Source organism: Tympanuchus pallidicinctus, unplaced genomic scaffold (genome assembly GCF_026119805.1).
Source record: "Tympanuchus pallidicinctus isolate F22 unplaced genomic scaffold, pur_lepc_1.0 scaffold41, whole genome shotgun sequence".
Classification (NCBI taxonomy): Eukaryota; Metazoa; Chordata; class Aves; order Galliformes; family Phasianidae; genus Tympanuchus; species Tympanuchus pallidicinctus.
The window spans coordinates 57544-78940 of NW_026294760.1; the positions used below are offsets into that span (position 1 = coordinate 57544).

A 21397-nucleotide genomic window follows, 5' to 3' on the forward strand; every position below is an offset into this window, starting at 1 on the left:
AAGGGCGACGGAAGGGCGTCCGCGGCCGCGCTCCCCCCGCGCTGCGCTGCGCCCGAACCCCGCGGAGGGGCGGAGAGCGGCGGGGAGGGCCGGGCCGGGGCGGGAGGGAGGGAGGGACGGGCGGCACTGCCGGCTCTGCCCCTTCTCCTCCGCCGCCGGCGCTCGGCGAGAGCAGCGGGGCCGGGGGCTGCGGGAGGCGATGGGGATGCGGGAGGCGGCGGGACGGGGCTGAGCGGCCCCGCAACGGGCTCAGCGCACACCGCGCTCCTCCGCAGCGCTCCTCACCCGGATTTGGGATCTACCTGGAGGATCGCGTTGGGAATTGTCTTCGTTTTCTTCCTTTTTTTTTCCTCCCCCTTTCCCCCTCCTCCCCCCCTCCCCATTTTTTTTTTTTTCTTTTTTTCCCTTATTTTTTTTTAACGCACGTGGAGGAACTCGTGGATGTACTAACATGATTTTGGCCAACGCCTTCTGCATCGTCCTCTTTGTAGGTGAGTGGCACCGGGGACGGAGGGCAGCGGTGCGATTCCTCCCCTCCGCGCTCTGCGCCTGCACCGGGAGCAGGAATTCAGCCGAGGGCAGCTCGATTTTCCCCATCTCCATCCAACTTCAGGCGGGGATAAAGCCCGGCTTCGCAGGGCCGTGCCCCAGCGAGCAGCGGGATCAGCCATCGGCGCGCGGCAGCCTCCCGTCCCCTCTCCCCGCAGCGCTGTCTTTGCATTTTGGGTTCTGCTTTCCCCCCTCTGCCTTCGTTCCCCCCGTTCCTTGCAATGCCTTCCAAGAGCAGCGTTCAGAGTCGCTCGGGAAAGTTGAGCCGATTGCTTGTGTGAGAGCGCAGGGAATTGCCGTCCCCGCTGCTGCAATCCGTGCGCTCTGCTTTCGTCCGTGTCCGCGTTGTTCGGAGCTCCGGCTGTGCCAGGAGGGGCTGTAGGGCAGCCCAGCGCGGAGCCGAGGACGGCACAGCCAAAAGAAAGCGGAGGGAAGGGAGAAAAGTCAGAGGCCGAGGGGTGAGAAGGGAGAAAATCAGGAAGAGGGAATCAGGAGAGCGCGTTTCTGTCCTGAAATCCGTAGGAACGCGGTTTGGTTGCGTGCTGCGCTCCAGCTGCGCTCCAGCACTCAACCGCCATCCCATCGCCCTGCTGTAACGGAGCGCGGGGTGAAGGGATGGGAGAGGTGGATTTCGGCACACAGAGCTCCCGGCGGAGCCCCCCGTGTGTGCGGGGAGCCCTTGGGTGCGCGGTGCTCGGCATCGCCGGGGATGAGCGGCTGCGGGGATGCGCCGTCCCCGTTGTGAGACGGGGAAGGAGAGCCATGCTGCCGGGGGGCTGCGGGTCCCGTGCTGCTGTGTGGGGTGGGAGAAATCAGAGCCCTGATTTGGGGCGTCCTTCCCTTGTAAGGCTGTTGGGTGGGGGGAGCGTGAGGCTTCCCAGCCAGGCAGTGAGAGGTGGGGTGAGATGGGGGGCTGCTGGGGGGCGGCGGTTTGGATGCTCCTTGGGCTCAGTCGGAGATGTCGGATGAGGAGCTTCCAAAGGATGGGCACCTGCGGGATGGGGAGCACTGGGTGCATCCTTGAGGCGTCGGGGTATCTGAAAGCCGGACCCTCTGCCTCCATCCCCATGCCTTGGGGTGGGCAGGAGGGAGCCCAGCTCTCAGCGTCAGCTTCTTTTCTTCCCGGAGAGGCAAAAAAAAATCCCTTTTGGTTGGCGATAACAGGAGCGAGGCTGCGTGCTCCTCAGCAGCGCCTTTTATTTATCGCCAAGTTGTGAGGATAAACATTCACCTCCTAACGCTGCCTGCGCCCGGAGGTCTCTGGCACAGCCGCCAAAAGGAAACGCGCATCGCAAAGAGGGGAGAAAAGAGGCTGCAGAGCACAGCGGGGCGGTCGCGCTGCTTGCTGAATGCTGGAGCCTCGTGCATCCGCCTGCAAACCCCGCGTGGTGCTCCAGCGGCACCCCAGGGACGGATGGGATTAGGTTTTATTGATGTGAGTTTGGCGAGCGCGTGCTCCTCCATCCCAACCTCGCAGCTCGGGGGAGGTTCGGGGCTTTTGCCCTGCTTGGCGGTGGTGCCGTGAGGCGGCGGGAGGTGAAGTGCAAGGGGAAAAAAAAGAAGCCTCCGTGTCTTCTGATCCAGTGGGTTTATTAGTGGGTTTTAGGCGCTGCCAAAAGGGGACGGCGATTGGAAGCTGCCGGGGTTGTGCCCTGGGGCCTTGGGAGCGCGGCGTGCGGTCAGTGGGTGGATTTACTGCTGAGCTCCTCGCCTGGAACCTCTGGATGCCCACCCCAGCACCTCGCTGCCCAGGGTGCCACCGACCCTTGTGAGGATGCTCCGTGATGCCCCAGCGCCTTTTGCACCGGAGCAATGCTGTCGTCTTTCCTGCATCATCCCAGCATGAGGAGCAAAGAGGTGGGAGCGCGGCCGGAGGAGAGGCTTCACACCAAGGGCGTGCAAAGAGGCTTCGTGGCATCAGCAGAAAAACGTGCAGCTGAGCTGTGGGTTTGCACAGGAGCTGGAAGGACGTGCAACCGGAGAAGCTGAGCTGTGGGATGGCTCTGCACGTCGTGAAGCAGCAGCAGCGTGTCCCAGCTCAGTGCCAAGCTGCAGTTTCCCCATCTGCGAGGATGCGGTGCCGGCCCCGTGTTGATCAGAGCGCCACAACCTCACCCGTCTCATGGCCAAGAGCTCGTGTGGCTGCCCACCTCGCTGCGTTTCTGCCTCAGGGAGCATTTGGGATGCCACCTTCTCCCCCTTTGGTGTGCAGATCCTGCCCACCTCCCCTGTGGAATATAATCGTGACCGGCCGCGTGCCGCCCTGCATTGGATGTAACGTGGGATTTCTCTCGGGGACGTCGGATGGAGCCCAGCAGGATGGCATCATTCCACGGCCGGATGGCGGGCAGCAGATGTGCTCCCACAGGGCGGCGCTGCCCCGTGCCCACCCCCCACCTTGCTCCAAGAGCCACGTAGACCTCAGTGCCCCTTATCCCCCCCCATGGCCTTGCATTGGCTCTGTGGCACGCTGCTGGGGACGTGGAGCAACCCGCGTGGCCGAGTGGACACAGGTGGCCCTTGTCACATGCCTGTAGGTGTCACTGTCCCCACGCAGTACCCGGCCGAGCTCGGGGGCTTGGAGCTGGAGGCCGATGTCGGCTGTTCCCAAAGCAGGGCACAGCGGGGCACCAGGCGGGGTGTCCCTCCATGGGGACCCTCCAGGTCCCACTGCGTCCATCCCGAGGTTGCAGGTGGGCTCAGGAATGGTGGAAGCTCTGCATTCTCCTCCCTGTCTCCGCTGTGGCTTTGGAGATGCACGATGTGAGCAGATCGCGGCCCTTCCTGGGGCCGAGACAGTGAGAATAATTTGGAAAGCAAAAAACAAAACCAAAAGAACAAAACCCAGCTGGGAGCACAGGGAATGGCTTTTAGTGAGGGGAGGGCACAGGGAGGGTGGCCAATGGAGGCAGTGGCCGTGCAAGGATGGGGCTGGAGCACGGCCACATCCCGTAGGCAGGCGGGGGGCCTTGCTGGGGGCACAGCTTGCACCACGCCAAGCCACAGCCCTGCCAAACCCGAGCGCTCAGAACCATGAGTCAGATGCCCTAAAAATCCCATGGCAGGGCTGCAAACGCCGAGCTGCGAACTAAAAACAGCAGCACACAGCAGGGGGGGGGGGGGTCAGATCCACGCGCTGCTTCCCTTGACTCTGCAGAGGTCAAGCACGGCGCGTTGCCTCCCCATCACCGGGGCTGGGAGCACGCTGCGTTTCGCTGCTGTTGGCTTTCGATACGAGCAGAGAGGCCCCACGTCCTGGTGCAACGCGCTCACCCCGCTCCCATGGCTATGGCATGGCCTTGCTGTAGGGGCACAGCGGTTGCACAGAGCCCCGCTGCTCCCTCCGGCCCATCCGTCACATACGGCCGTGTTTTGCAGACCCCTTTTGCAGACCCCCTTCCCATCCCCCCCCCGCCTCCTGAGGCTGCTGTCTGCAGAGGACACAGCGGCGTTGGGAAGAAGCGGAAGGATGCTCAGAATTGGGGAGAAAGCGATGGGATGCGCTCCGTTTCCGGAGCAGCGCGTGGTTTCCAAAAGGCTGAGTGTGATGGGAAGCACCCACAAAAGAGGCTCCCAAATCCCTCAGGTGTGAGGACAAGGATCAGCCCGTCCTCCTGCACCGGGACGGAGGCCAATGGATGGGGTTGGAGAAGGGGCACCGGGAACGAAGCCCTCCCCTCCCAGCTCCCCCTCACCTCTCTTTGCCCTCATCTCTCCCCTCATCTCCCCACGCTCAGATGAGACCCTCCGCTCTCTGGCCGCCCCCCCGTCCCCCCCAGGGCAGGACCCACAGGGCTGGCGGGTGCCGGTGGACTGCGTGCGTGCCAGTGAGCTGTGTGCATCCGAGGGCAGCTGCAGCTCCAGGTACCGAACCCTGCGGCAGTGCCTGGCGGGACGAGACCGCAACACCATGCTGGCCAACAAGGAGTGCCAGGCGGCCCTGGAGGTGCTGCAGGAGAGCCCACTGTACGACTGCCATTGCAAGAGGGGCATGAAAAAGGAGCTTCAGTGCCTTCAGATCTACTGGAGTATACACCTCGGGCTGGCCGAAGGTATGGGACGTTGGATTTGCATGCGGTTGCATGGGGAGAGCGCTCGGAGGATGCTGGTGGGGGAGGATGTGAGGATGCTCTTCCCTCATTCCAGCCTGCAAGAGGTTGGGGGCCCTTCTCTGCTGCCTGGAATGAGGGCAGCTGCTCCAGATCTCTCTTGCTGTAAACGCTGGAGGAAATGGGGCTTTTTCCCGTGGATTTGGGCAATCCCCGTGTCTGCCGTTTCCATTTTAAAGCACCCTGAGTTCTGCAGAGGTAAAGGGCAGGTGAGGGTTTCCTGAGATCATTTCCCCTTCCTCTGCTGCTCACCCTTCTCAGAGAGCCCAGTGCTGAGACTGAGGTCCTCGCAGCACTGCGGGGTCCATGGGCCCCCCTGGGGGAAGGATTTGACCCCCATGGTTGCCCCCATCCCCCTCTAACCTCACTCAGAAGGGGTGGAAGCAGAGGGATATTGCAGCCCTCGGAGGCAGTCCTGATTGCAGCCCATTGGAGGCATAAATCAGAGACCAGAGCAGCGCAGGTAATTGAAATTGAATTTTGCCAGAGCAGCGCTGGTTTGTTCACAGAAGGCAGCGTTATCTGCTGCCTGGAGGCAGTGGGGCTCAGCCCTCACCCCTCTGTGATCGCCGTGCTTTGCCCTGCTGGCGGGTGCTGGGTGGTTCTGAGCCACTTCCTTCCGATTTTGGGGGGCAAAACGCACTCTGGCACAGGAGCAGCCCGTCCTGGTTGAGGGCAGAGCATCCCTCTGAGCTGGGCAATCCCAAAAACGGCCCAGAGCAAGAATTGCTGCTAATTTCTCCCTGCCCCTTCCTTCAGGAGAGTCAGAGGGAACGGAGGGGTCTCGATGGGGACGGGAAAATGGGAGATGTCCCGTTTCTGGAGGAGAGGTGGGGGCTGCGTGCGCGGAGCAGGGGGTGCAAAACTGCATGGAGCCCAAGGCAGAGCCCAACCTGGTGCCTCTCAGAAGCGTGCTGCATCCCAGCCCTCGGGCAGCCGCTGCCATTAAGGAGTGCTGCTTCCACTCCTGGAGGTTAATTGCATCTCGGTGAGCTCAAGAAAAGTCCACTGCCCTTCTAATGCTGGCTAATTTTCCTAGCGAGCAGCAGGGTTCAGCTGGTATTTAATTATTTATTGCATCGGCAAAGCAATATAGCGAGAGGTTACAGCGTTTCCTAAATGCACTTTAATAAAGGTGCAATTTGTCATCGGGGCATTGGGAAACCCAGCAGAACGGAGCTCAGAGCGCACTGCTTCCCCACCAGCAGCGACAGCAGAATCGTCCCCTGCCCCATAGCAGCGCCCAGCGTCACCACAGGGGGCAGAACTCTGCCCAAAGGCCTCCTGGAAATCAATGCTCTGGGCTGCAGGTCAACCTCAGGCCGGGCTTTCCCAGCCTGGCCATCGATTTCTTTTTGGTAGGCATATTTGTGTATGTGATTATTCTTTAAACCTTGTGGCCGATGGGCTCGGAGGAGAGCGTTTCCTCTGGCTGCAGCTGCGGGCGGCTCTCCTGACATCCTCATGTGGGGCTGCACCAAGAGCAGGGTGGAAAGCATTTCACGGCAGTGCTTTGCTTTGAGTAAGGAAATGCTTTTTTTGTGCTTTTTTTTTTTGTTTTTAATATATTTTTTTCCCCATACAAAAAAAAAAAAAAGGAAAAGAATTACTCATCCAGCACCGAGCGCAGGCCCCAAACCTCCATCCTGCAGCAGGAGCGCCGACCTTTCGCTCTGAACAGAAGGGATGCACTGAGCCTCTGCCAAACCCAAACCCGGACACCAGGCAGCTGCCTGCACCAAGCTGACCTGAGCAGCCCCACAAGGGCCCCCCGCCCCTGCAGAGCCCCCAAGCCCCTTTATTTGCTCTGCCCTTCCTGCAGGAGGGAGATGCTCGGAGTGGCTGCGCTCCTTCTCTTTCGTTTGCCTTTTGGGGTCTTTCGTTTGCCTTTTGGGGTCTTTCATTTGCCTTTTGGGGTCTTTCATTTGCTTTCTCTCCCTTTTCTCTTCCTCCCCGCCCCACTCCAGGAGAAGAGTTTTACGAAGCTTCCCCCTACGAGCCGATCACCTCTCGTCTCTCTGATATATTCAGACTCGCTTCAATTTTCTCAGGTAATCCATCCAGCCCCTGCTTTATCCTCCCTCACCCATGAATGCATCTTGCAGCTGAGCTCCGTGGCAATGAGACCCGCAGCCGTGGTTGGGTCCACGGCATCTCCAGCCCTCCCCACTCCCCCATTCGCATCTCCCTCACGCTTTGGGCATCTCTCTGCTGGCAGAGCTGGTGCTGAGGGGCCATGCTTGCTGTCTCAGCCCCAGAGATGCTGCTCAGAGCCTCTCGGAGCTCTTGGGAACCCAAACCCCGCACGGGTCCATTAGGAATTTCCTTTTTGCCATCTATTTCCATGACAACCCTCTTTCAAATTTAGGTCAGCAGCTCTGTGGCTTCTCCTTCTCCTCTGAACCCTTTTCTTCAGAGCCAGGTGGGGGCTTTGAGGACCCTGCATGATCCCTGGGACCCCTCCACGCCTTGGAGGACCCTTTTTGCCATCGCCTGAAGGGTTTGGGTGCTCAGCACTGGATCAGGAGGCGATGCCACTTCCTCCCATCTCCCGCACGCCTTTTTGGATTACATTACCATCAAGGAAATATTTTAGCTGCTGGAAAGTATGAGAAGAGGAGCGTCTGGAGCGGGGGATTAAATGCTCACGGGCTGATTTATTCATAAAAGCAAAGCGAGAGCAGAAGGAAAACCTCTCTGCCTTTTGGGGAAGGGGAATGGGATGTTCCACCATGGCCGTGGGGGTGGGCTTGCTGCTCCCATCCCAGCCCTTCTCCATCCCTCTCCCATGCAGGATTTAAGCAAGGCTGGGGGTGAGGGCAGCCGGGAGCCCCGACCTGCAGCCCGTGTGCTCGAAGCAAATGAGCTGCTCTTGTTGTTTCTGGATAACAAGGCTGAGCCGGCACGCTGCTAATTGCCTATGGGGATAGCGGGGGATTACATTACCCTGCTGGAAGGAAGGGGCTGGGGAAGCAGGGAGCGATGCTCTGTGTGGGCATAAGGGGGGGAGCGGGAGGCTGGGGGTCCCGCGAGGCAGAGGATGAGGTGAGGATGCTCGCAGAGCGCCCTGCAGAAGCGGCAGCCCTGCATGCAAAGCAGGAGCGGGGAAGGAGGGAAAAACCTCAGCTCTGGTTGCTGGCATGAAGGGGGAATTGGAGCAGCAGGATCAAGTGCTTTGCCCAGGGCTGCGTGGGGAGCGCGGCTCGGTGCCAGGGTTTGCACGGCTCTGCTTCACGCAGCTGCCATTCGGGATCAGAACTTTGCTTGGAAGCTTTGGGGTCGTCCCACAAAAGCAATGGGCATCACGGAGCAGCGCTGCCTTCCTCACCCCTCTTCCTCCTTCCCCCATCTCCATCCTATGCCCAGGGGTCGGCCGGTGGCACCGCGTCCCCCAGCACTCCGCGGCCCTTCTTCCCTTTCTGCCTCATGAAATTTTCATGCTTGTGCTTTATTAATGAGCTCCCCAGAAACGCTGCGCTCCAGAGCAGCCGCTCCATTAGCATGCAGCCAGGTCCCTGCAGATCCGGGGCAGGGCAGCAGCTGCTCGCGAGGATTAGGCAGTAAATCGGCGCTTTGCACAGAGCCCACGGGTGCTCCGTGAATCCCAGAGCCGAGCAGGAGCTGACCTGAAGCAGGAAGGAGGGCCACGTTTCCCCCATCCTCTTCAAATCCTTTTCCCCTTTCTGTTCTGCTGGCATCAGCGTCATGAGCTGCCTCCATCCTCAGTTGGAGGGAACCCATTGCACGGCAGGGTTGGCGGGCTCCTGCAGTCAAATTCCGGCCCCAACCCCGTTCTGGGCCTGCAAAGCCCTCTGTGTCTCATCTTTGCTCCTTCCTCCCCCTCTCACAGCTTTATTCCTCTCCTCTCCAACTAAAACGTCTCTCTTAGCTCAGACAACCGTCCTGCTTCTCGCACTATTTTTCAAGGCAGATCTGCTTATAAATCATATCTCATAAGGACTCACTTTGCGCGTGTTGAGCTCCTCGCCCTGCTCCCATGTGGGGCATTCATCACACAGGTGACACTTGGTGGCATCCTGAGAGCAGCTCAGGGATGCTGGTGGGGGTGCATACGGGTTTACCTATGGGGTGCAGGAACTGGGAGTTTGCATGGGGCAAAACGAAGGGAAGGGTGTCGTGCTTTGACTTTTAATTGGGATCTGTTAATGCAGGCGGGTGCTTGCGATCATCCGTGTTGAGATGCCCACATCAAGTTGGGATGCCCACACTGGCTGGGATGCTCACATTGAGTTTATTAAGACCTCTGGAATGGAGACCGATCTGGTCCTGTACTGTCCCAAAATGCTTCCGGGGCTGTGGGCATCGCTCCATGGGAAGCAAAGCAAGGAGGGGAGCAGCACTCTCCATTGCACCCGATTGCTGTTTGCTAATTAGCAGGGCCCTACAAATACGCCTGGTAGGGAACTCTCCTCCGTGCTGCCATTTGTCTCTGCCAGCGGGAAGCAGGAGACAATGGAAGAGTCCACGGAATTGGCTGGGCTGCGCAAGGAGAGGAAATTAGGGGAGAAATTGCTGGCGCAGTCAGGTGACTTTAAAATAGCACCTGGCCTGCCAAGGGCAATTCATCATTTTGACAAAAATAAAGAAAAAATCAGCTCTTGTTCCTGCTCGGTGGTTCAGCTCCTCCCGTGCCCTCCTCTCCTCCGTGTTTGCTGACGGTTGGGATTCCCAATGGTGTGGGATGCAGCTCTGACCTCATCCTTCCCCCCCGGGGCTCGTGGGGTGACCTGGATGTGGGGGTCCTGGTGGGGATTGCTTGGGCCCCTGTGCAGCTCAGCAAATGGTTCTGCTTTAGAGCAGCCAGGATAATTAATAATTATTCTTGGAATAATTAACTAGAGAAAAAAAAAACCCAAAACAACTGCTGCAAAGTCACTGTGTGAGCTACGAACTGAGGGCTGCCTGACTGCATCCCTTTATGCACTGGGTGCGGATGGACCCTTTTCGTGCTAGAGGACCCTTCCCACGTTGGAGGAAGAGCTCCAACTGGGTGAAAACTGAGCGGATCTGCAGCATCCAAACCCTCCCCACCTCCGAACCCCACACTGCCGTCGCCCCCCTTCTCACCTCTTCTCCCCTCTTGGCAGGAATGGACCCCGCCACCAATTCCAAAAGCAACCACTGCCTCGACGCGGCCAAAGCGTGCAACCTGAACGACAACTGCAAGCGCCTGCGCTCGGGATACATCTCCACCTGCAGCAGGGAGATCTCGCCCACCGAGCACTGCACCCGGCGGAAATGCCACAAAGCCCTGCGCCAGTTCTTCGACCGCGTGCCCAGCGAGTTCACCTACCGCCTCCTCTTCTGCTCCTGCAAGGACCAGGCGTGCGCCGAGCGTCGGCGGCAAACCATCGTCCCTTCCTGCTCCTACGAGGACAAGGAGAAACCCAACTGCTTGGATCTGCGCAACGTGTGCCGCGCCGACCACCTGTGCCGGTAACGGGGCCGCGGGACGGGGCTGCGGTGGGGTTGGAGGCGCTTTCGTTGTGTGGCTCTTTGCGTCCTCCCGGGTTTCCTCCTGAGCGCCGGTTTGGTGCACGATGAGGGAGGGTGGTGGCTGTGGTTGCTGGTGGAGAGGTGTTGGGCTGGGAGGTGGCCTGGAGCGCGTGGAGAAGAAGGCTTTGTTGTAATTCACCCTTATTTCATCAGCTCAGTGTTTGGTTGCTCCTCCTCCTTATTACACTCCAGGTGAAATGCCTCCCATTCTTGTTTTTGCTCCACATGCAGTGCTGCTTGCTCTTGTTTTCACTCTGCGTGCACTTGAAAGGCCAGAGTTTCTCTGCTAAGGGAGCCTTTGCTCGAGGGAAGTCCATGGGGCTTTTGCAATCTGAGCTTTATTCAGCGTGTTTTGTCTACGACTTCCATATGCTTGACTCTTCCACGATGTAAAAGACAGCAGGATGTTGGGAATTTGACTCTTTTTGAAGATGGGTGCTTCCTCATCGATGCCACACTTATTTTTTTTGTGATTAGTAGCACAGTAACATCTCCAAAATGCATGCAGTAGGAGGAGGCAGCAAAGCCTGTGAGCCAGAGATGCCTTCAGGTTTTAAGATAGGAAGAAAGCAGAGGGGAACAGTCCTTGTAGGTGAGCCCAGGGGTCGGAGGGTGCTTTGCTCCATCTCCCCAATCTATAAGGCCGGCTAATTGACATTGCCTTGAAATGAGTGACAAAGGCACAGAGCTTCAGTGCCCACACCAACCGAATCCCATCGCTGTGCCGTCAGCACCCCCAGCAGAACCTCACTGCTGCCATACGCGCCGTTTTCCGTGCAGCAGAGCGAAGTCGGGGGGACGTGAGGCTTCTTCTCTGTTATAAAACTCGTAATTCATACAGCAAAAATCCTCCTGCCGCCCTCCAAGCCCCGGATCAGCCAAGAAGTTTCCTGCGAGGAGGAGGGTCTCGGTGCCATCAGGGTGATGGAGGTTCCCGCAGCCCGGTGGCAAAATAAATCAGAGCGCTCCGGGTCTTCCTCTGGCTGCGTTCAAAGCGTGGGAATGTGGCTTTCTATCAAAAAGTAATACAATGCGCCAATGGGTGTGAATAAAAGATAGCAGGGCTGTGCTGAGCCGCAGCCAAATTAATGGCAGCACCTCTCCATCAGTGGGAGACGCTTGCTCAGGAGTTCGGTGCCGCGGAGGTGAATAACCCACGTCAGCAGCTCTGGGGCTGTTTTGCTCCGTAGGGGAATGCATTTTTTTGGCAGTGCCCGGCTGGTGGATGAACCCAGCATTTATTTCTGGGGTTTGGTGTGCAGAGCTTTGCTTTCCTCTGAGCCGTTTTCCTCCCCGTGATGGGACCCCTGTGTGTGTGCAGTCTGACCTGGGTTTGCACTGAGGTCCCACCCCATCCCTGCTCACCCTGGGGGGGGGCTGAGGAGTGTGGGTTGCTTTGCTCCTGGCTGTAAGTAGCTTGCATGGAGCACTGGGGTGCAGGAGGGGTTAAGAGCCTTCGGGGCAGCCAGGGATGCTGATGCTCTCCCCCTGAGGGATGCTGACGCGCTCCAGCAGCTCGCATGACCTCAATGTGTTTGCAGCTGTGAGAGCACTTTAAAGCTGTGACCTATCCGGGCCAAACCACCTGAGCTGAACTCTCTGCAGGAGTAAAAAGGAAAGGATTTGTTTCCCGATTGACGCTGCCTCACAGATGACAGAGGATTTCGCCACTGGTGGTGTTTGAGATGGGGACACAGCGTGCCCTGCTGCTATTTCAGCCTGGAGCCTCTCTGTACAGCACTCTGCGCGGGGGATGCTCTGTTACAGGGGCAGCCCTGGGGCCTCCAACCCCTCCCCACGGGATGCCCGGTCCCCAAGCTCAGCTCCCAGGGTGCAATCAAGCCCAGCTCACTGCAATTTGCACAGCTCTTTGTGCCAAGAAGCTTTTCCCAGCACGGCGGAGGAGCCTGACAAACTCCCCGAGCTTTGTGTCTGATTGCAACGGACAGGTTTTAGCTCCCAGAATATAAAAACCTTTTGCAAAACACTAACCTCAGCTAAGGGGAAAGGGAAGGAGAGGGGAGAAAAGAGCTGATTTCAGCAGCTGCAGTTTGCTGTATTTTTCATCTTGCATCAGCAAGTCGGGAACACAAATAATCTGGTCTTATATGCTTCACTGATGCTGGTGCTGAAGAATTTCCCTGCCTCCACTGCAGCTCCTCGGCATCCAAAGGCAGAGTGGTGGTGTTCAGTTGCCTCAGTTTTCTCCATTTTTCAGTGCCTTCCAGCAGTTCTTGTGGCTGGGGACGAGGGATGGAGGCAGCAGTGGCCCTAGGAGAGGCGGTGGGGTTTGTTTTTGCAGAGCTGGGCTGGAAATGATCCCGTTTTGGCTGTGTTTTGGAAGCTGTGCAAAGCCCTGGGGAGGGGAAGCATTTCTTTCTCGGGGAGGTTTGGCTCCATATTGATCCAACGGGAACAGCACGCGTTCCTTCAAACCTTCGCGCCCTTTGTTTAGCACAAAGTGCCATCCGTAATGGATGTTTCCTTGATAAACAGCAGAGCAAGCAGCTCAACTTTCTCATTAGAGTGTAATGAGCAGCTCAGGAGCGTGGCTCAGCTGTCTGCATCCATCTGGGATGAAGAAGAATTTATCAGCCATTCTGGGAGTGACACAGGGGAGCAGTGCTGAGGGTTTAGTCAAGGGGGTCCCAATGGGGTCTTGTGTGGGACATGGGGCCGTCAGTAGGGTCTTGAGTGGGACATGATGTGGTCAATGGGATCCCAAGAGCATGGAGAGTGGGACCTCAGTGGGGTCTTGTGTAGGATATGACACGGTCAATGGGGTCTCGAGTGGGACATAGCATCACTGGGGTCCCAACAGGGGCTGGAGCAGGATGTGGAATGGTCAAGGGGGTCCCAATGGGGTCTTGTGTGGGATATGAGGGGTCAGTAGGGTCTTGAGTGGGACACGGTGTGGTCAATGGGATTCCAAGTGGGAGACGGTGTGGCCAATGGGGCCCCAAGGGCATCGACAACAGGACCCCAATAGGGTCTTGTGCAGGATATGATGTGGTCAGTGGGGTCTCAGTGGGGTCTCGAGTGGGGCATGGCGTGGTCAACACCAGTGGGATCCCAAAAGGGTCTTGAGCAGAGCACGGAATGGTCCATGGGGTCCAAATGGGATCTTGTGTAGGGCATGGCATGGTCAGCGGGGTCCCAGTGGCGAGCTGCAATGTGGGGAAAATCTCCAAATTCATCTTAAATATCAAGTGTGCGAGGATTGGTGGCTTTGGCTTCTCACCAAAGGAAGGAACAGGGAGGATGGAGAGGAGGGATGAGGATGAGGTGCACCCTGTGGGCACCCGTGTGTGGAGGCAGCCAGCAGCAATCAAGGCTTGGTGGCCGCCTCGCTCAAGGCTAAGCACACTCTTAACAAAATAAGTCAATTCACACTGAATAATTAAATAGAGAGCCTTCATAAGTATTGACTTAATGTGACAGCAAGTCTATACTGACTCAGGGTTTGCTTATGTAAACACAATCTCCTGTTCGGCTTAGTTAGCAGTTCAATGAAATAGAACAGTCCTTCAATTAAAATCAAATGATGCGTGTGTTTAATTCTTCCCTTCTCTTGCCGGGTAATGATAGGGTTTGAGCATAGGCAAGGGGATAAAAAAATAAATAAATCATTGAACTGCTCTTATCTGTGATGAATCAAAACGCAGCGTCCCAAAAATACATCTGGATGAACAAACTTCTTGCTTAGCGGCTCCCAGCTCAGCCCTGTGTCTCTCCATCCATCCTCAATTCTCTTTTTCTCTTGTCAGCTCAGCTTTTCCTGCTCTGTAGTTTGGGGTTCTCCTGTTGGAGAAGTGAGCAGGGTGGGTGGAGGGGACCTGGGGTTTTTTGGTGTTCTGCTGGGCTTTGCATCTTGTAGCCTTGTGAGCATCTGCTGCCAGGGGTGAGACATGGTTCCTGCTGCACATCTCCGTGCGGGTGTCTATTAAAGCCATTTTTCCTTGGTCCCTGTAAATTGCCTGTGAAAAACACGTCTTGAGTAATCTCGGACATTTTCTGCATGAAATATTCAAGAGCTTGATACCGTTTGCTTTGATGGATAGTGAGTTATCACCAGCGCAGGGCTCGGGTTTCGTACAGGCATGCGGTGATGGGAACAATTAGCGCCCAATTAGGCACCTTGCATCTGTTGCGGGGAATTTTCTGCTTAGAAATTGCGATGTGCCAACAAGCAGAAAGAAAACCAACCATCAAAGCCCTCCGCTGTGCAGGTATCTTTGAATATCAGAGGGAGGTGTCGTGCTGGATTCCTGCACACAGCAACGCAGGCAGAGAGCAGTGGGACGGATGGGATCCCTGCAGCGGGGCACAACGAGGGGACGAGGCACCACGAGTCCTGGCCATGACCTGATGCTCCAGGATGGGTGCAGGGGTCTTGCAGAAGGGCTGGAAAGAATCTAAAGATGAAAAAATGAAGGGTTGGCTTGGAGGGGTTTGTATTTTTGGGGGGGATGTATGAGGGTCAGCTGGAGTTGGGCAGGGAAAAGCAGCAGCAAACCCTTGGCATCACCCACGTCCTCCTACCCCAGCGATCAAACGTTTTGCAGCTGCATCAAAGGGAAACAGCTAGGGAAGCCCAAACTATGAAATCAGCTCTCAGGCTGGCTTGAGGATGCACAGCTGTAGAAAACTACGGTTTTTGCTTCTCCCTTCTCCTCTCCTTCGTGTCCTCGTGGCTGCGCTCGCTGCCTCCTGTGCTGACCCCCAGCGCTTGGAGGCAGGGGCTGGCCGAGCCCACCTGCCACCCCGCGTAACAAGGCAGCACTTGGCACAAATGCCTCTGTTTCTGCTCAGATGCACTTGGCTTCGGCTCCATCTCCCTTTCGCCTGGGCACTTAAAAGCAGAAATCTGAGAAGCCATGGGCTGCTTCCAGCAAGGTTTATTCCTGGCAGTTAGAGCCTCATCCACCGACTCCAAACTCATTGTATACAACGGAAAGAGTGACATCTGGCTTGGATATTCTGGAAAGATTACCAGCTGGCTTGTCATGTATTATGAAAAGAATAACATTTGCCTTAGAGGATGCTACAAGCCAGGAGCATGGCCCCAGGGATCAGCATGACAAATTTTTGTGGCACTCCGTGATGAACTTGCCACAGTTCTTTAAGAGAACTGACGTGCCTTCGCCTCTGATTTGGGGAGAGGAATGATGTTGGAAAATCTTATCTCCTGCAGAGCAGAGGGGGAGGCCAAAATCCTATGGAAGGGAGTAGGGATAGAGATTTGCTGCAGTGCAAAGCCCATGTGGGCTTTCCCTTCTTCTCCATGTTGAAAATGGGAGCAAGATCCCAGCTTTTCTTATGCAGATGAGCAGACATCCCCACCTGCAAGGCTCAGAGGTGCAGTAGCACGATAGAAAGCACAGCAATGATAGCAGAACAGTGAGGTCCCAGGCTACAGCAAGCGAGGATTTGCTCAAATGAGGGCAGGGAAGGGGTGAATCCTGGCTCCAGCCCTTCGGGTCACTCAGTGCATTGCATTGCATGCAGCTGAGCTCCCCTGGGTTGGCCCTGCCTTCCCACCAGGTGCTCCATCACTGCTTCAAGCCATGACCCAGCATTTCCACTACCGGTGCGTTGCTGCTATTTGTCAGCACTCCCCGTGTGCCATGAGGCAATGGGGCTGAATCTGCCCCCTCCTTCCCCTTAGTGCACTTGAGACCCACGGTGCTGAGAAGCGTTGGATAAACGCAAGGTATTTCTGCAGAGCCCTTCTGCCTCGTTCAATCACCGCTTCATTTGTTCCTCCATTTAATTTGATCAAAAACCTCCCGAAAACAAATCATTCCTATTTAAAAAACAACACAATTTCCAGCCTTCGCTTCCATCAGTTCTTATGGCTCCAGGCAGGTAGCGCGGGATGATTCAATCACCGCTTGGACAAAGATGACATTTAATTAAGAAGGAAGGAAAAGGAAGGAAGGAAATAATGTATGCCTCCTTCTTTCTATATGACGTGCGAGGAAAGGAACGGAGGAGATTTTCTCTTGTGAAACGCGAGGTCTCATCTCCGGTGTCAGCAAATCAGCAGTTCCTCCTTGTGATTGAGATCCAACGTGGGCCACAGCTCAGCCTCACGTCCATTCATTTGGGGTCCGAATCTGTGGGGAAAGCTCTGCGTCCATCTGTCTGCCCACACCGTCCGTCCATCCTCTCCTCCATCCTTCCCCTCCTCTTCGGCCCTCACGCCGTTCATCCGTCCCAAGCGTTGTGCTGAGGCTGAACGCGCACCGCGGGATTTTATTTCATTTCTTCTGGCGTGGATTTGGTTCTGTCAGCGATGCTGGGGGACCGATACACCCAGATACAACCACGTTTCCATCCTCCCTGACGTCTGCACTTCCACAAGTGGAGGAGGGCAGGAGGCACATAGGGCAGTAGGCACAGGGGCCCATCCCAATCCTGGGTTTTCTGCTTTGTTTTTTCCCCGTCTCAGTCCCAAAAGGGGAAAAAAAAAAAATATGTCTCTCAACCTTTAATTGCACTCTAAGCTTTCACGTTTTAATGGGAGATGAAAACAAGTAGTCAGATTTTACAGTCATGTAATGATGCTGGGAGCAGCATGATGAGACGGCGACGTTGATGGGATGTTGGCAGCGTGGTGAGGGGAGGGGAATGGGAAGCAGCAACGGATGGAGATGAGTGTCCCGTGCTCAAGGCTTCGTGCAACTGCTGAGCCTCCAGCTCTCCTCTATCTCTCCTCTATCCCATTTATTTTTATTTTTCACTCTTAAGATTTTGCTCCCTCGTTGCAGAAGCGTGAAATCCTGTTTCCTCTCTCTGCACTCTGCCCCCAGGTCCCGACTGGCTGATTTCCACGCCAACTGCCAGGCCTCCTTCCAGTCACTGACCAGCTGCCCTGGGGACAACTACCAGGCGTGCCTGGGCTCCTACACAGGGCTCATTGGTGAGTGCTGTGACGGGTGGGAGAGAGCTGCCTCCAGCCACAACCCCTCCCTGAGCCTTCATCTTATTTCCTCTTCCTCATCCGGTGCAGGTTTTGATATGACGCCCAACTACGTGGACGCCAGCACCACCAGCATCACCATCTCGCCCTGGTGCTCCTGCAAGGGCAGTGGTAACCTGGAGGAAGAGTGTGAGAAGTTCCTGAGGGACTTCACTGAGAACCCCTGTCTCCGTAAGGCTCTCCCCCATCCAGCCCATCCCACCCTACCTCATCCTGTCTTACGCCATCCCATCCCACCCAAATCCCATCCCATCCCACCCGAATCCCACCCCATCCCATCCCATCCCACCCCGTCCCACCCCATCCCATCCCACCCCATCCCACCCATCCCATCCCCATCCCATCCCATCCCATCTCATCTCTATCCCCATCCCCATCCCATCCCCATCCCATCCCATCCCATCCCATCCCCATCCCATCCCATTCCACCCCATCCCATCCCACCCCATCCCACCCCATCCCACCCCATCCCATCCCATCCCATCCCATCCCATCCCATCCCATCCCATCCCATCCCATCCCATCCCATCCCCATCCCACCCCATCCCATCCCATCCCATCCCATCCCATCCCATCCCATCTCATCCCATCCCATCTCCATCCCCATCCCATCTCCATCCCCATCCCACCCCATCCCACCCCATTCCCATCCCATCCCATCCCATTCCTAAGTCCACATGTCAACACCTTCTCCTGCCCTCAGGAAACGCCATCCAAGCCTTTGGCAACGGCACTGATGTCAATGTTTCCCCCAAGAACCCCTCACCTCCCATCACAGTGCCTCCCAAGATGGAGAAAAGCCCTGCCTTGCCTGATGACATCAACGACAGCAACACCATGTATGACACGAGCATCATCACCACCTGCACCTCCATCCAGGTAGGAACTCTGCAGCTGACTGGTTGCGCTGATGCAGGGAATTGTAGAATCATTAAGGCCGGAAAAAACTGCTGGGATCAGCAAGTCCAACCATCAACCCATCACCGCCATGCCCAGAGGATCACAGAATCGTTCAGGTTAGAAAAGACCTCTAGTCATCAAGTCAACTGTCAACCCATCATCACTGAGCCCACCAGCTCGGCTCAGCACTGGATGCGGTCTGGATGGGCTGCTGGTACCCCACGTGCGTGGCCACCACAGTCCTTCTCCGAGGGGCTCTGCAGCAGAGCCACTGCTGTGCCTGGTGAACGCTGTGCACACGGTCAGCATCGCCTTCACCCACACAGCGTCCCTCCGGTTCAATCCGTCGTGCTTGAGTAATCAGCTCTGCAGTTTTATGGTTAATGGCTCTGTGAGACGATCGGCGGCTCCATTTCCCTGCCCCCTGGGTGCTGGGGGAAGGAAACTGGGAGCACTGGGGGCTGAGGTGCAAGAACAGGAGGATCTGTGCTCCACTCCGTGCTCAGGACCTGCTCTGAGCCCCACTTACGCCCTTGGCTTGGTCAGGATGAAAACCAATTATGCTCCATGTGATTTTGGGCAAGCTGGAATAGGCGCGTTTTCTTGCATTTTGCTGCCTTGCTGTTTTGCTCTGGGGTGGGAGCAGGATGGGGACATTGCCTTCTACATGGGAGGATTTGCAGCAGGGCCTGGGGCTGAATGCATGCTTGCAACTTTTGGTTGCAAAAAAAGAAAGCAATGAAGCGTGTAGCAAAGATCCCGAGCCACCTGGGGTGCAGCCCTGTGTGCACGAGCGTGCCCTGAGTCTCCTTTCTCTCCTCCAGGAGCACGGACAGAAGCTTAACAAGTCCAAAGAGCAGAGCCTGTGCTACTCAGAGGTAATTTGGGGCAGGGGGAAGGTTGGGAAGGAGGTCTGGTGCTGGGAGCTGCAGTTGGGTGGGGACCTGTCACCAGCAGATGGATGGGGACCCATGGACTTGTTTCCATTGCTTAATGAGCCAAAAAAAAGAAAGAAAGAAAGAAAGAAAAAAAGAGTGATGTGTCCCAAAACTGAATGCTTCCCCCCAATATTCTGAGCGCGCTGCTGATCCCCGCTGTCCCCCATCCCAGACCCAGCTCACCACAGACACGATGCCAGACCAGAAGACCTTTGTGGACCAGAAGGCGGCCGGCAGCCGGCACCGGGCGGCCCGCATCCTTCCAGCTGTGCCCATCATGCTGCTGAAGCTGCTGCTATAGGGAAGATTGCCGCATCTCAGCGGGAGCGCTGGGCTCACCTCGGGCTCCAGACTGCAAGCGGAACACCAGCGATGCCCAAGGCCAGAAGGACCCTCACAGTGCTGGGAAACTTCGATGGTTTTCTTTTTCTTTTTCCTTTTTTTTTTGTTGTTGTTTTGGGTTTTGGTTTTTTTTGGCCTTTCTGTTCGTTTCATGGGTGCGTTGGGGTTTCTACGCTCGAGCGCTCGCCCGGCACGACCCACCTGGGCAGCCACAAAGGGGAACCGACGCCATCAGCGGCACCGGGGATGGGAAAGAGGCACCGAGCGGAGCTCTGGGACAGGGGCTGCCTGCAGGGCCACCAACCCAGCGTGCTGCAGGGACCCGCTGGGGACGTGGGACGTTTGCTCATCGCCGCGGCACGGCGCTGCCAATGGGGCTCCTTTGGGCACAGGCTGCGCTCCGCCGCTCCACGTCGTCCCCGGGATCATTTCCTTTTCCTTTCCCGTGGTTGGTGAGAGCTTTAAAATCAGAAAAGAAACCAATATTCAAACGGTGTGAGGCTGTCCTGATGTTTTCTATCTGCCACTCGGAGGGGAGAGATTTTCCTTTGTATTATTTGCCTTTGCTTTGTCTTCCCCTTTAATCCTTGTTTCCCATCTTCATTCCATCGGATTTGGTTGGAATGGGATCCAAGCCCAGCAGCGGTTGGAATCCCACGTATGTTACTCAGTTCTCTTTTATATATACATATATAGCATATGTATATAGCACTCACCTATACCTACAGATACGTATGTAGATACATAACCATGTACATCTATGGCGTGGCTTCCTAAAACTTCCTTTCCTCTTTCTTTTTTAAAACGGGCGGCGGCTACAAAATGTATTATTGTAAAGTTTATTTTTTTTAAGCGATGTCTATAATGGAAATTAATAATAATAATGACAATAATAATAAAAAGAAGAAGAAAGAACCAAGAGGAAAACAAAGCACCACCCCCAGGGGAGGAGGGGCTCGCGTCCCATAGAGCATCCCAAGCCCTGGTGCTGTGCTGGGGGGATGCTCAGCTACAGGAAGGCACAGATTTGGGTCAGTCCCAACGTCTTGCAGCGCTGCAGACGAACTCCCTGGCTGTTTGGCTCTGGGAGATGAGCAAACAAGCAAACATTTCAAAGGAGCTGACACGTTTTTTGGTTTTAAATGTGAAATAGCTTTGTTTCTGAAAGCACCTCTTCCCTTTGTGCTCCTTTCCCCCCCCCCCCCTCCCAGCGCCTTAAAGCCCAAAAGAAAGGTTGAAATTTGGGTCACACAAAACCTCGTGTTCCTCCTCCCCCCTTCCTCCATCAGAAGTCCTTTTCCCATCTGGGCGCCACGGAGCAGCAGCAGCACCAACCTGCAGGCAGCGGGGCTCCAAGGCTGCCCAGACCCCACTGCAAAAGGAGGGGCGAATATTCCCTACTGCAAAGCAGGGAACGAAAACACGTTTGATGTGCAAGTTGGCACGGGGAAAATAAACATGTCACGTCTCTCGCCGGAGCTGTGCTGCAAACCCAGGCTGCTCTTTAACATATTCTCTCCTCTAACAGCCAGGAAAATGACAGCTCTGAAATAGAGAGCCAGATGTGCTAAGCAGTTTGGCACCGGGGAAACATCAGAATGTCTTGGCTTGGGGGTGGGGTTGGGGGTGAGCCCAGCCAAAATGTGCCCTGCTTTGGGTATTTCTGCGGGAGGAACAGCGTGGTGATGCATGCAGGGAATGGCCCTGAGCTCCTCATGGCTGGAAACACCCCAGGCTTCTCTGCTTCTCCGCTGCTGAGAAAGCTCGGAAGGAAATCTCCCTTCTGATGCCCCCATTTGCCAAATGTTTCCCTATCCCGACCCCATATGTCACTCTGGTGTTCCCATCTCCCTGCTCCCTGCAGCTCTTGGGTTCTCCATTGGCATCAGGGCATCCAGCGTGTGGTTGTGGGCATCGTGGGGTTTTGGTGGAGCGCCCACAGGGAAAGCAGAGCAGAGCTTGGGGCTGCTCGGGTAGCTGCGCTGTGCTGGGTGCAAGGGGCAGACGTTGTTTTGCTGTGGGATGCTCACCTGTATGGGATCTATGGGATCTATGCA

General features: G+C 56.3%; 1 protein-coding gene across 2 annotated transcripts; it reads left to right on the forward strand.

The window, feature by feature from the left end:
- Positions 1-162: 162 nt before the first annotated feature.
- Positions 163-20507, forward strand: GFRA2 (GDNF family receptor alpha 2). Of its 2 annotated transcripts, XM_052701895.1 has the most exons (9): positions 163-491; positions 4287-4601; positions 6626-6709; positions 9767-10115; positions 16991-17100; positions 17191-17331; positions 17864-18039; positions 18885-18938; positions 19171-20507. In XM_052701895.1, exons 1-9 carry the CDS (start codon positions 452-454, stop codon positions 19297-19299), a joined length of 1398 nt encoding a protein of 465 aa, XP_052557855.1. In that variant the 5' UTR covers positions 163-451; the 3' UTR covers positions 19300-20507. The 2 variants fall into 2 exon arrangements, with proteins under 2 accessions (XP_052557855.1, XP_052557854.1); XM_052701894.1 differs by lacking the exon at positions 163-491 and having other exon boundaries at positions 4029-4601.
- Positions 20508-21397: the final 890 nt, after the last annotated feature.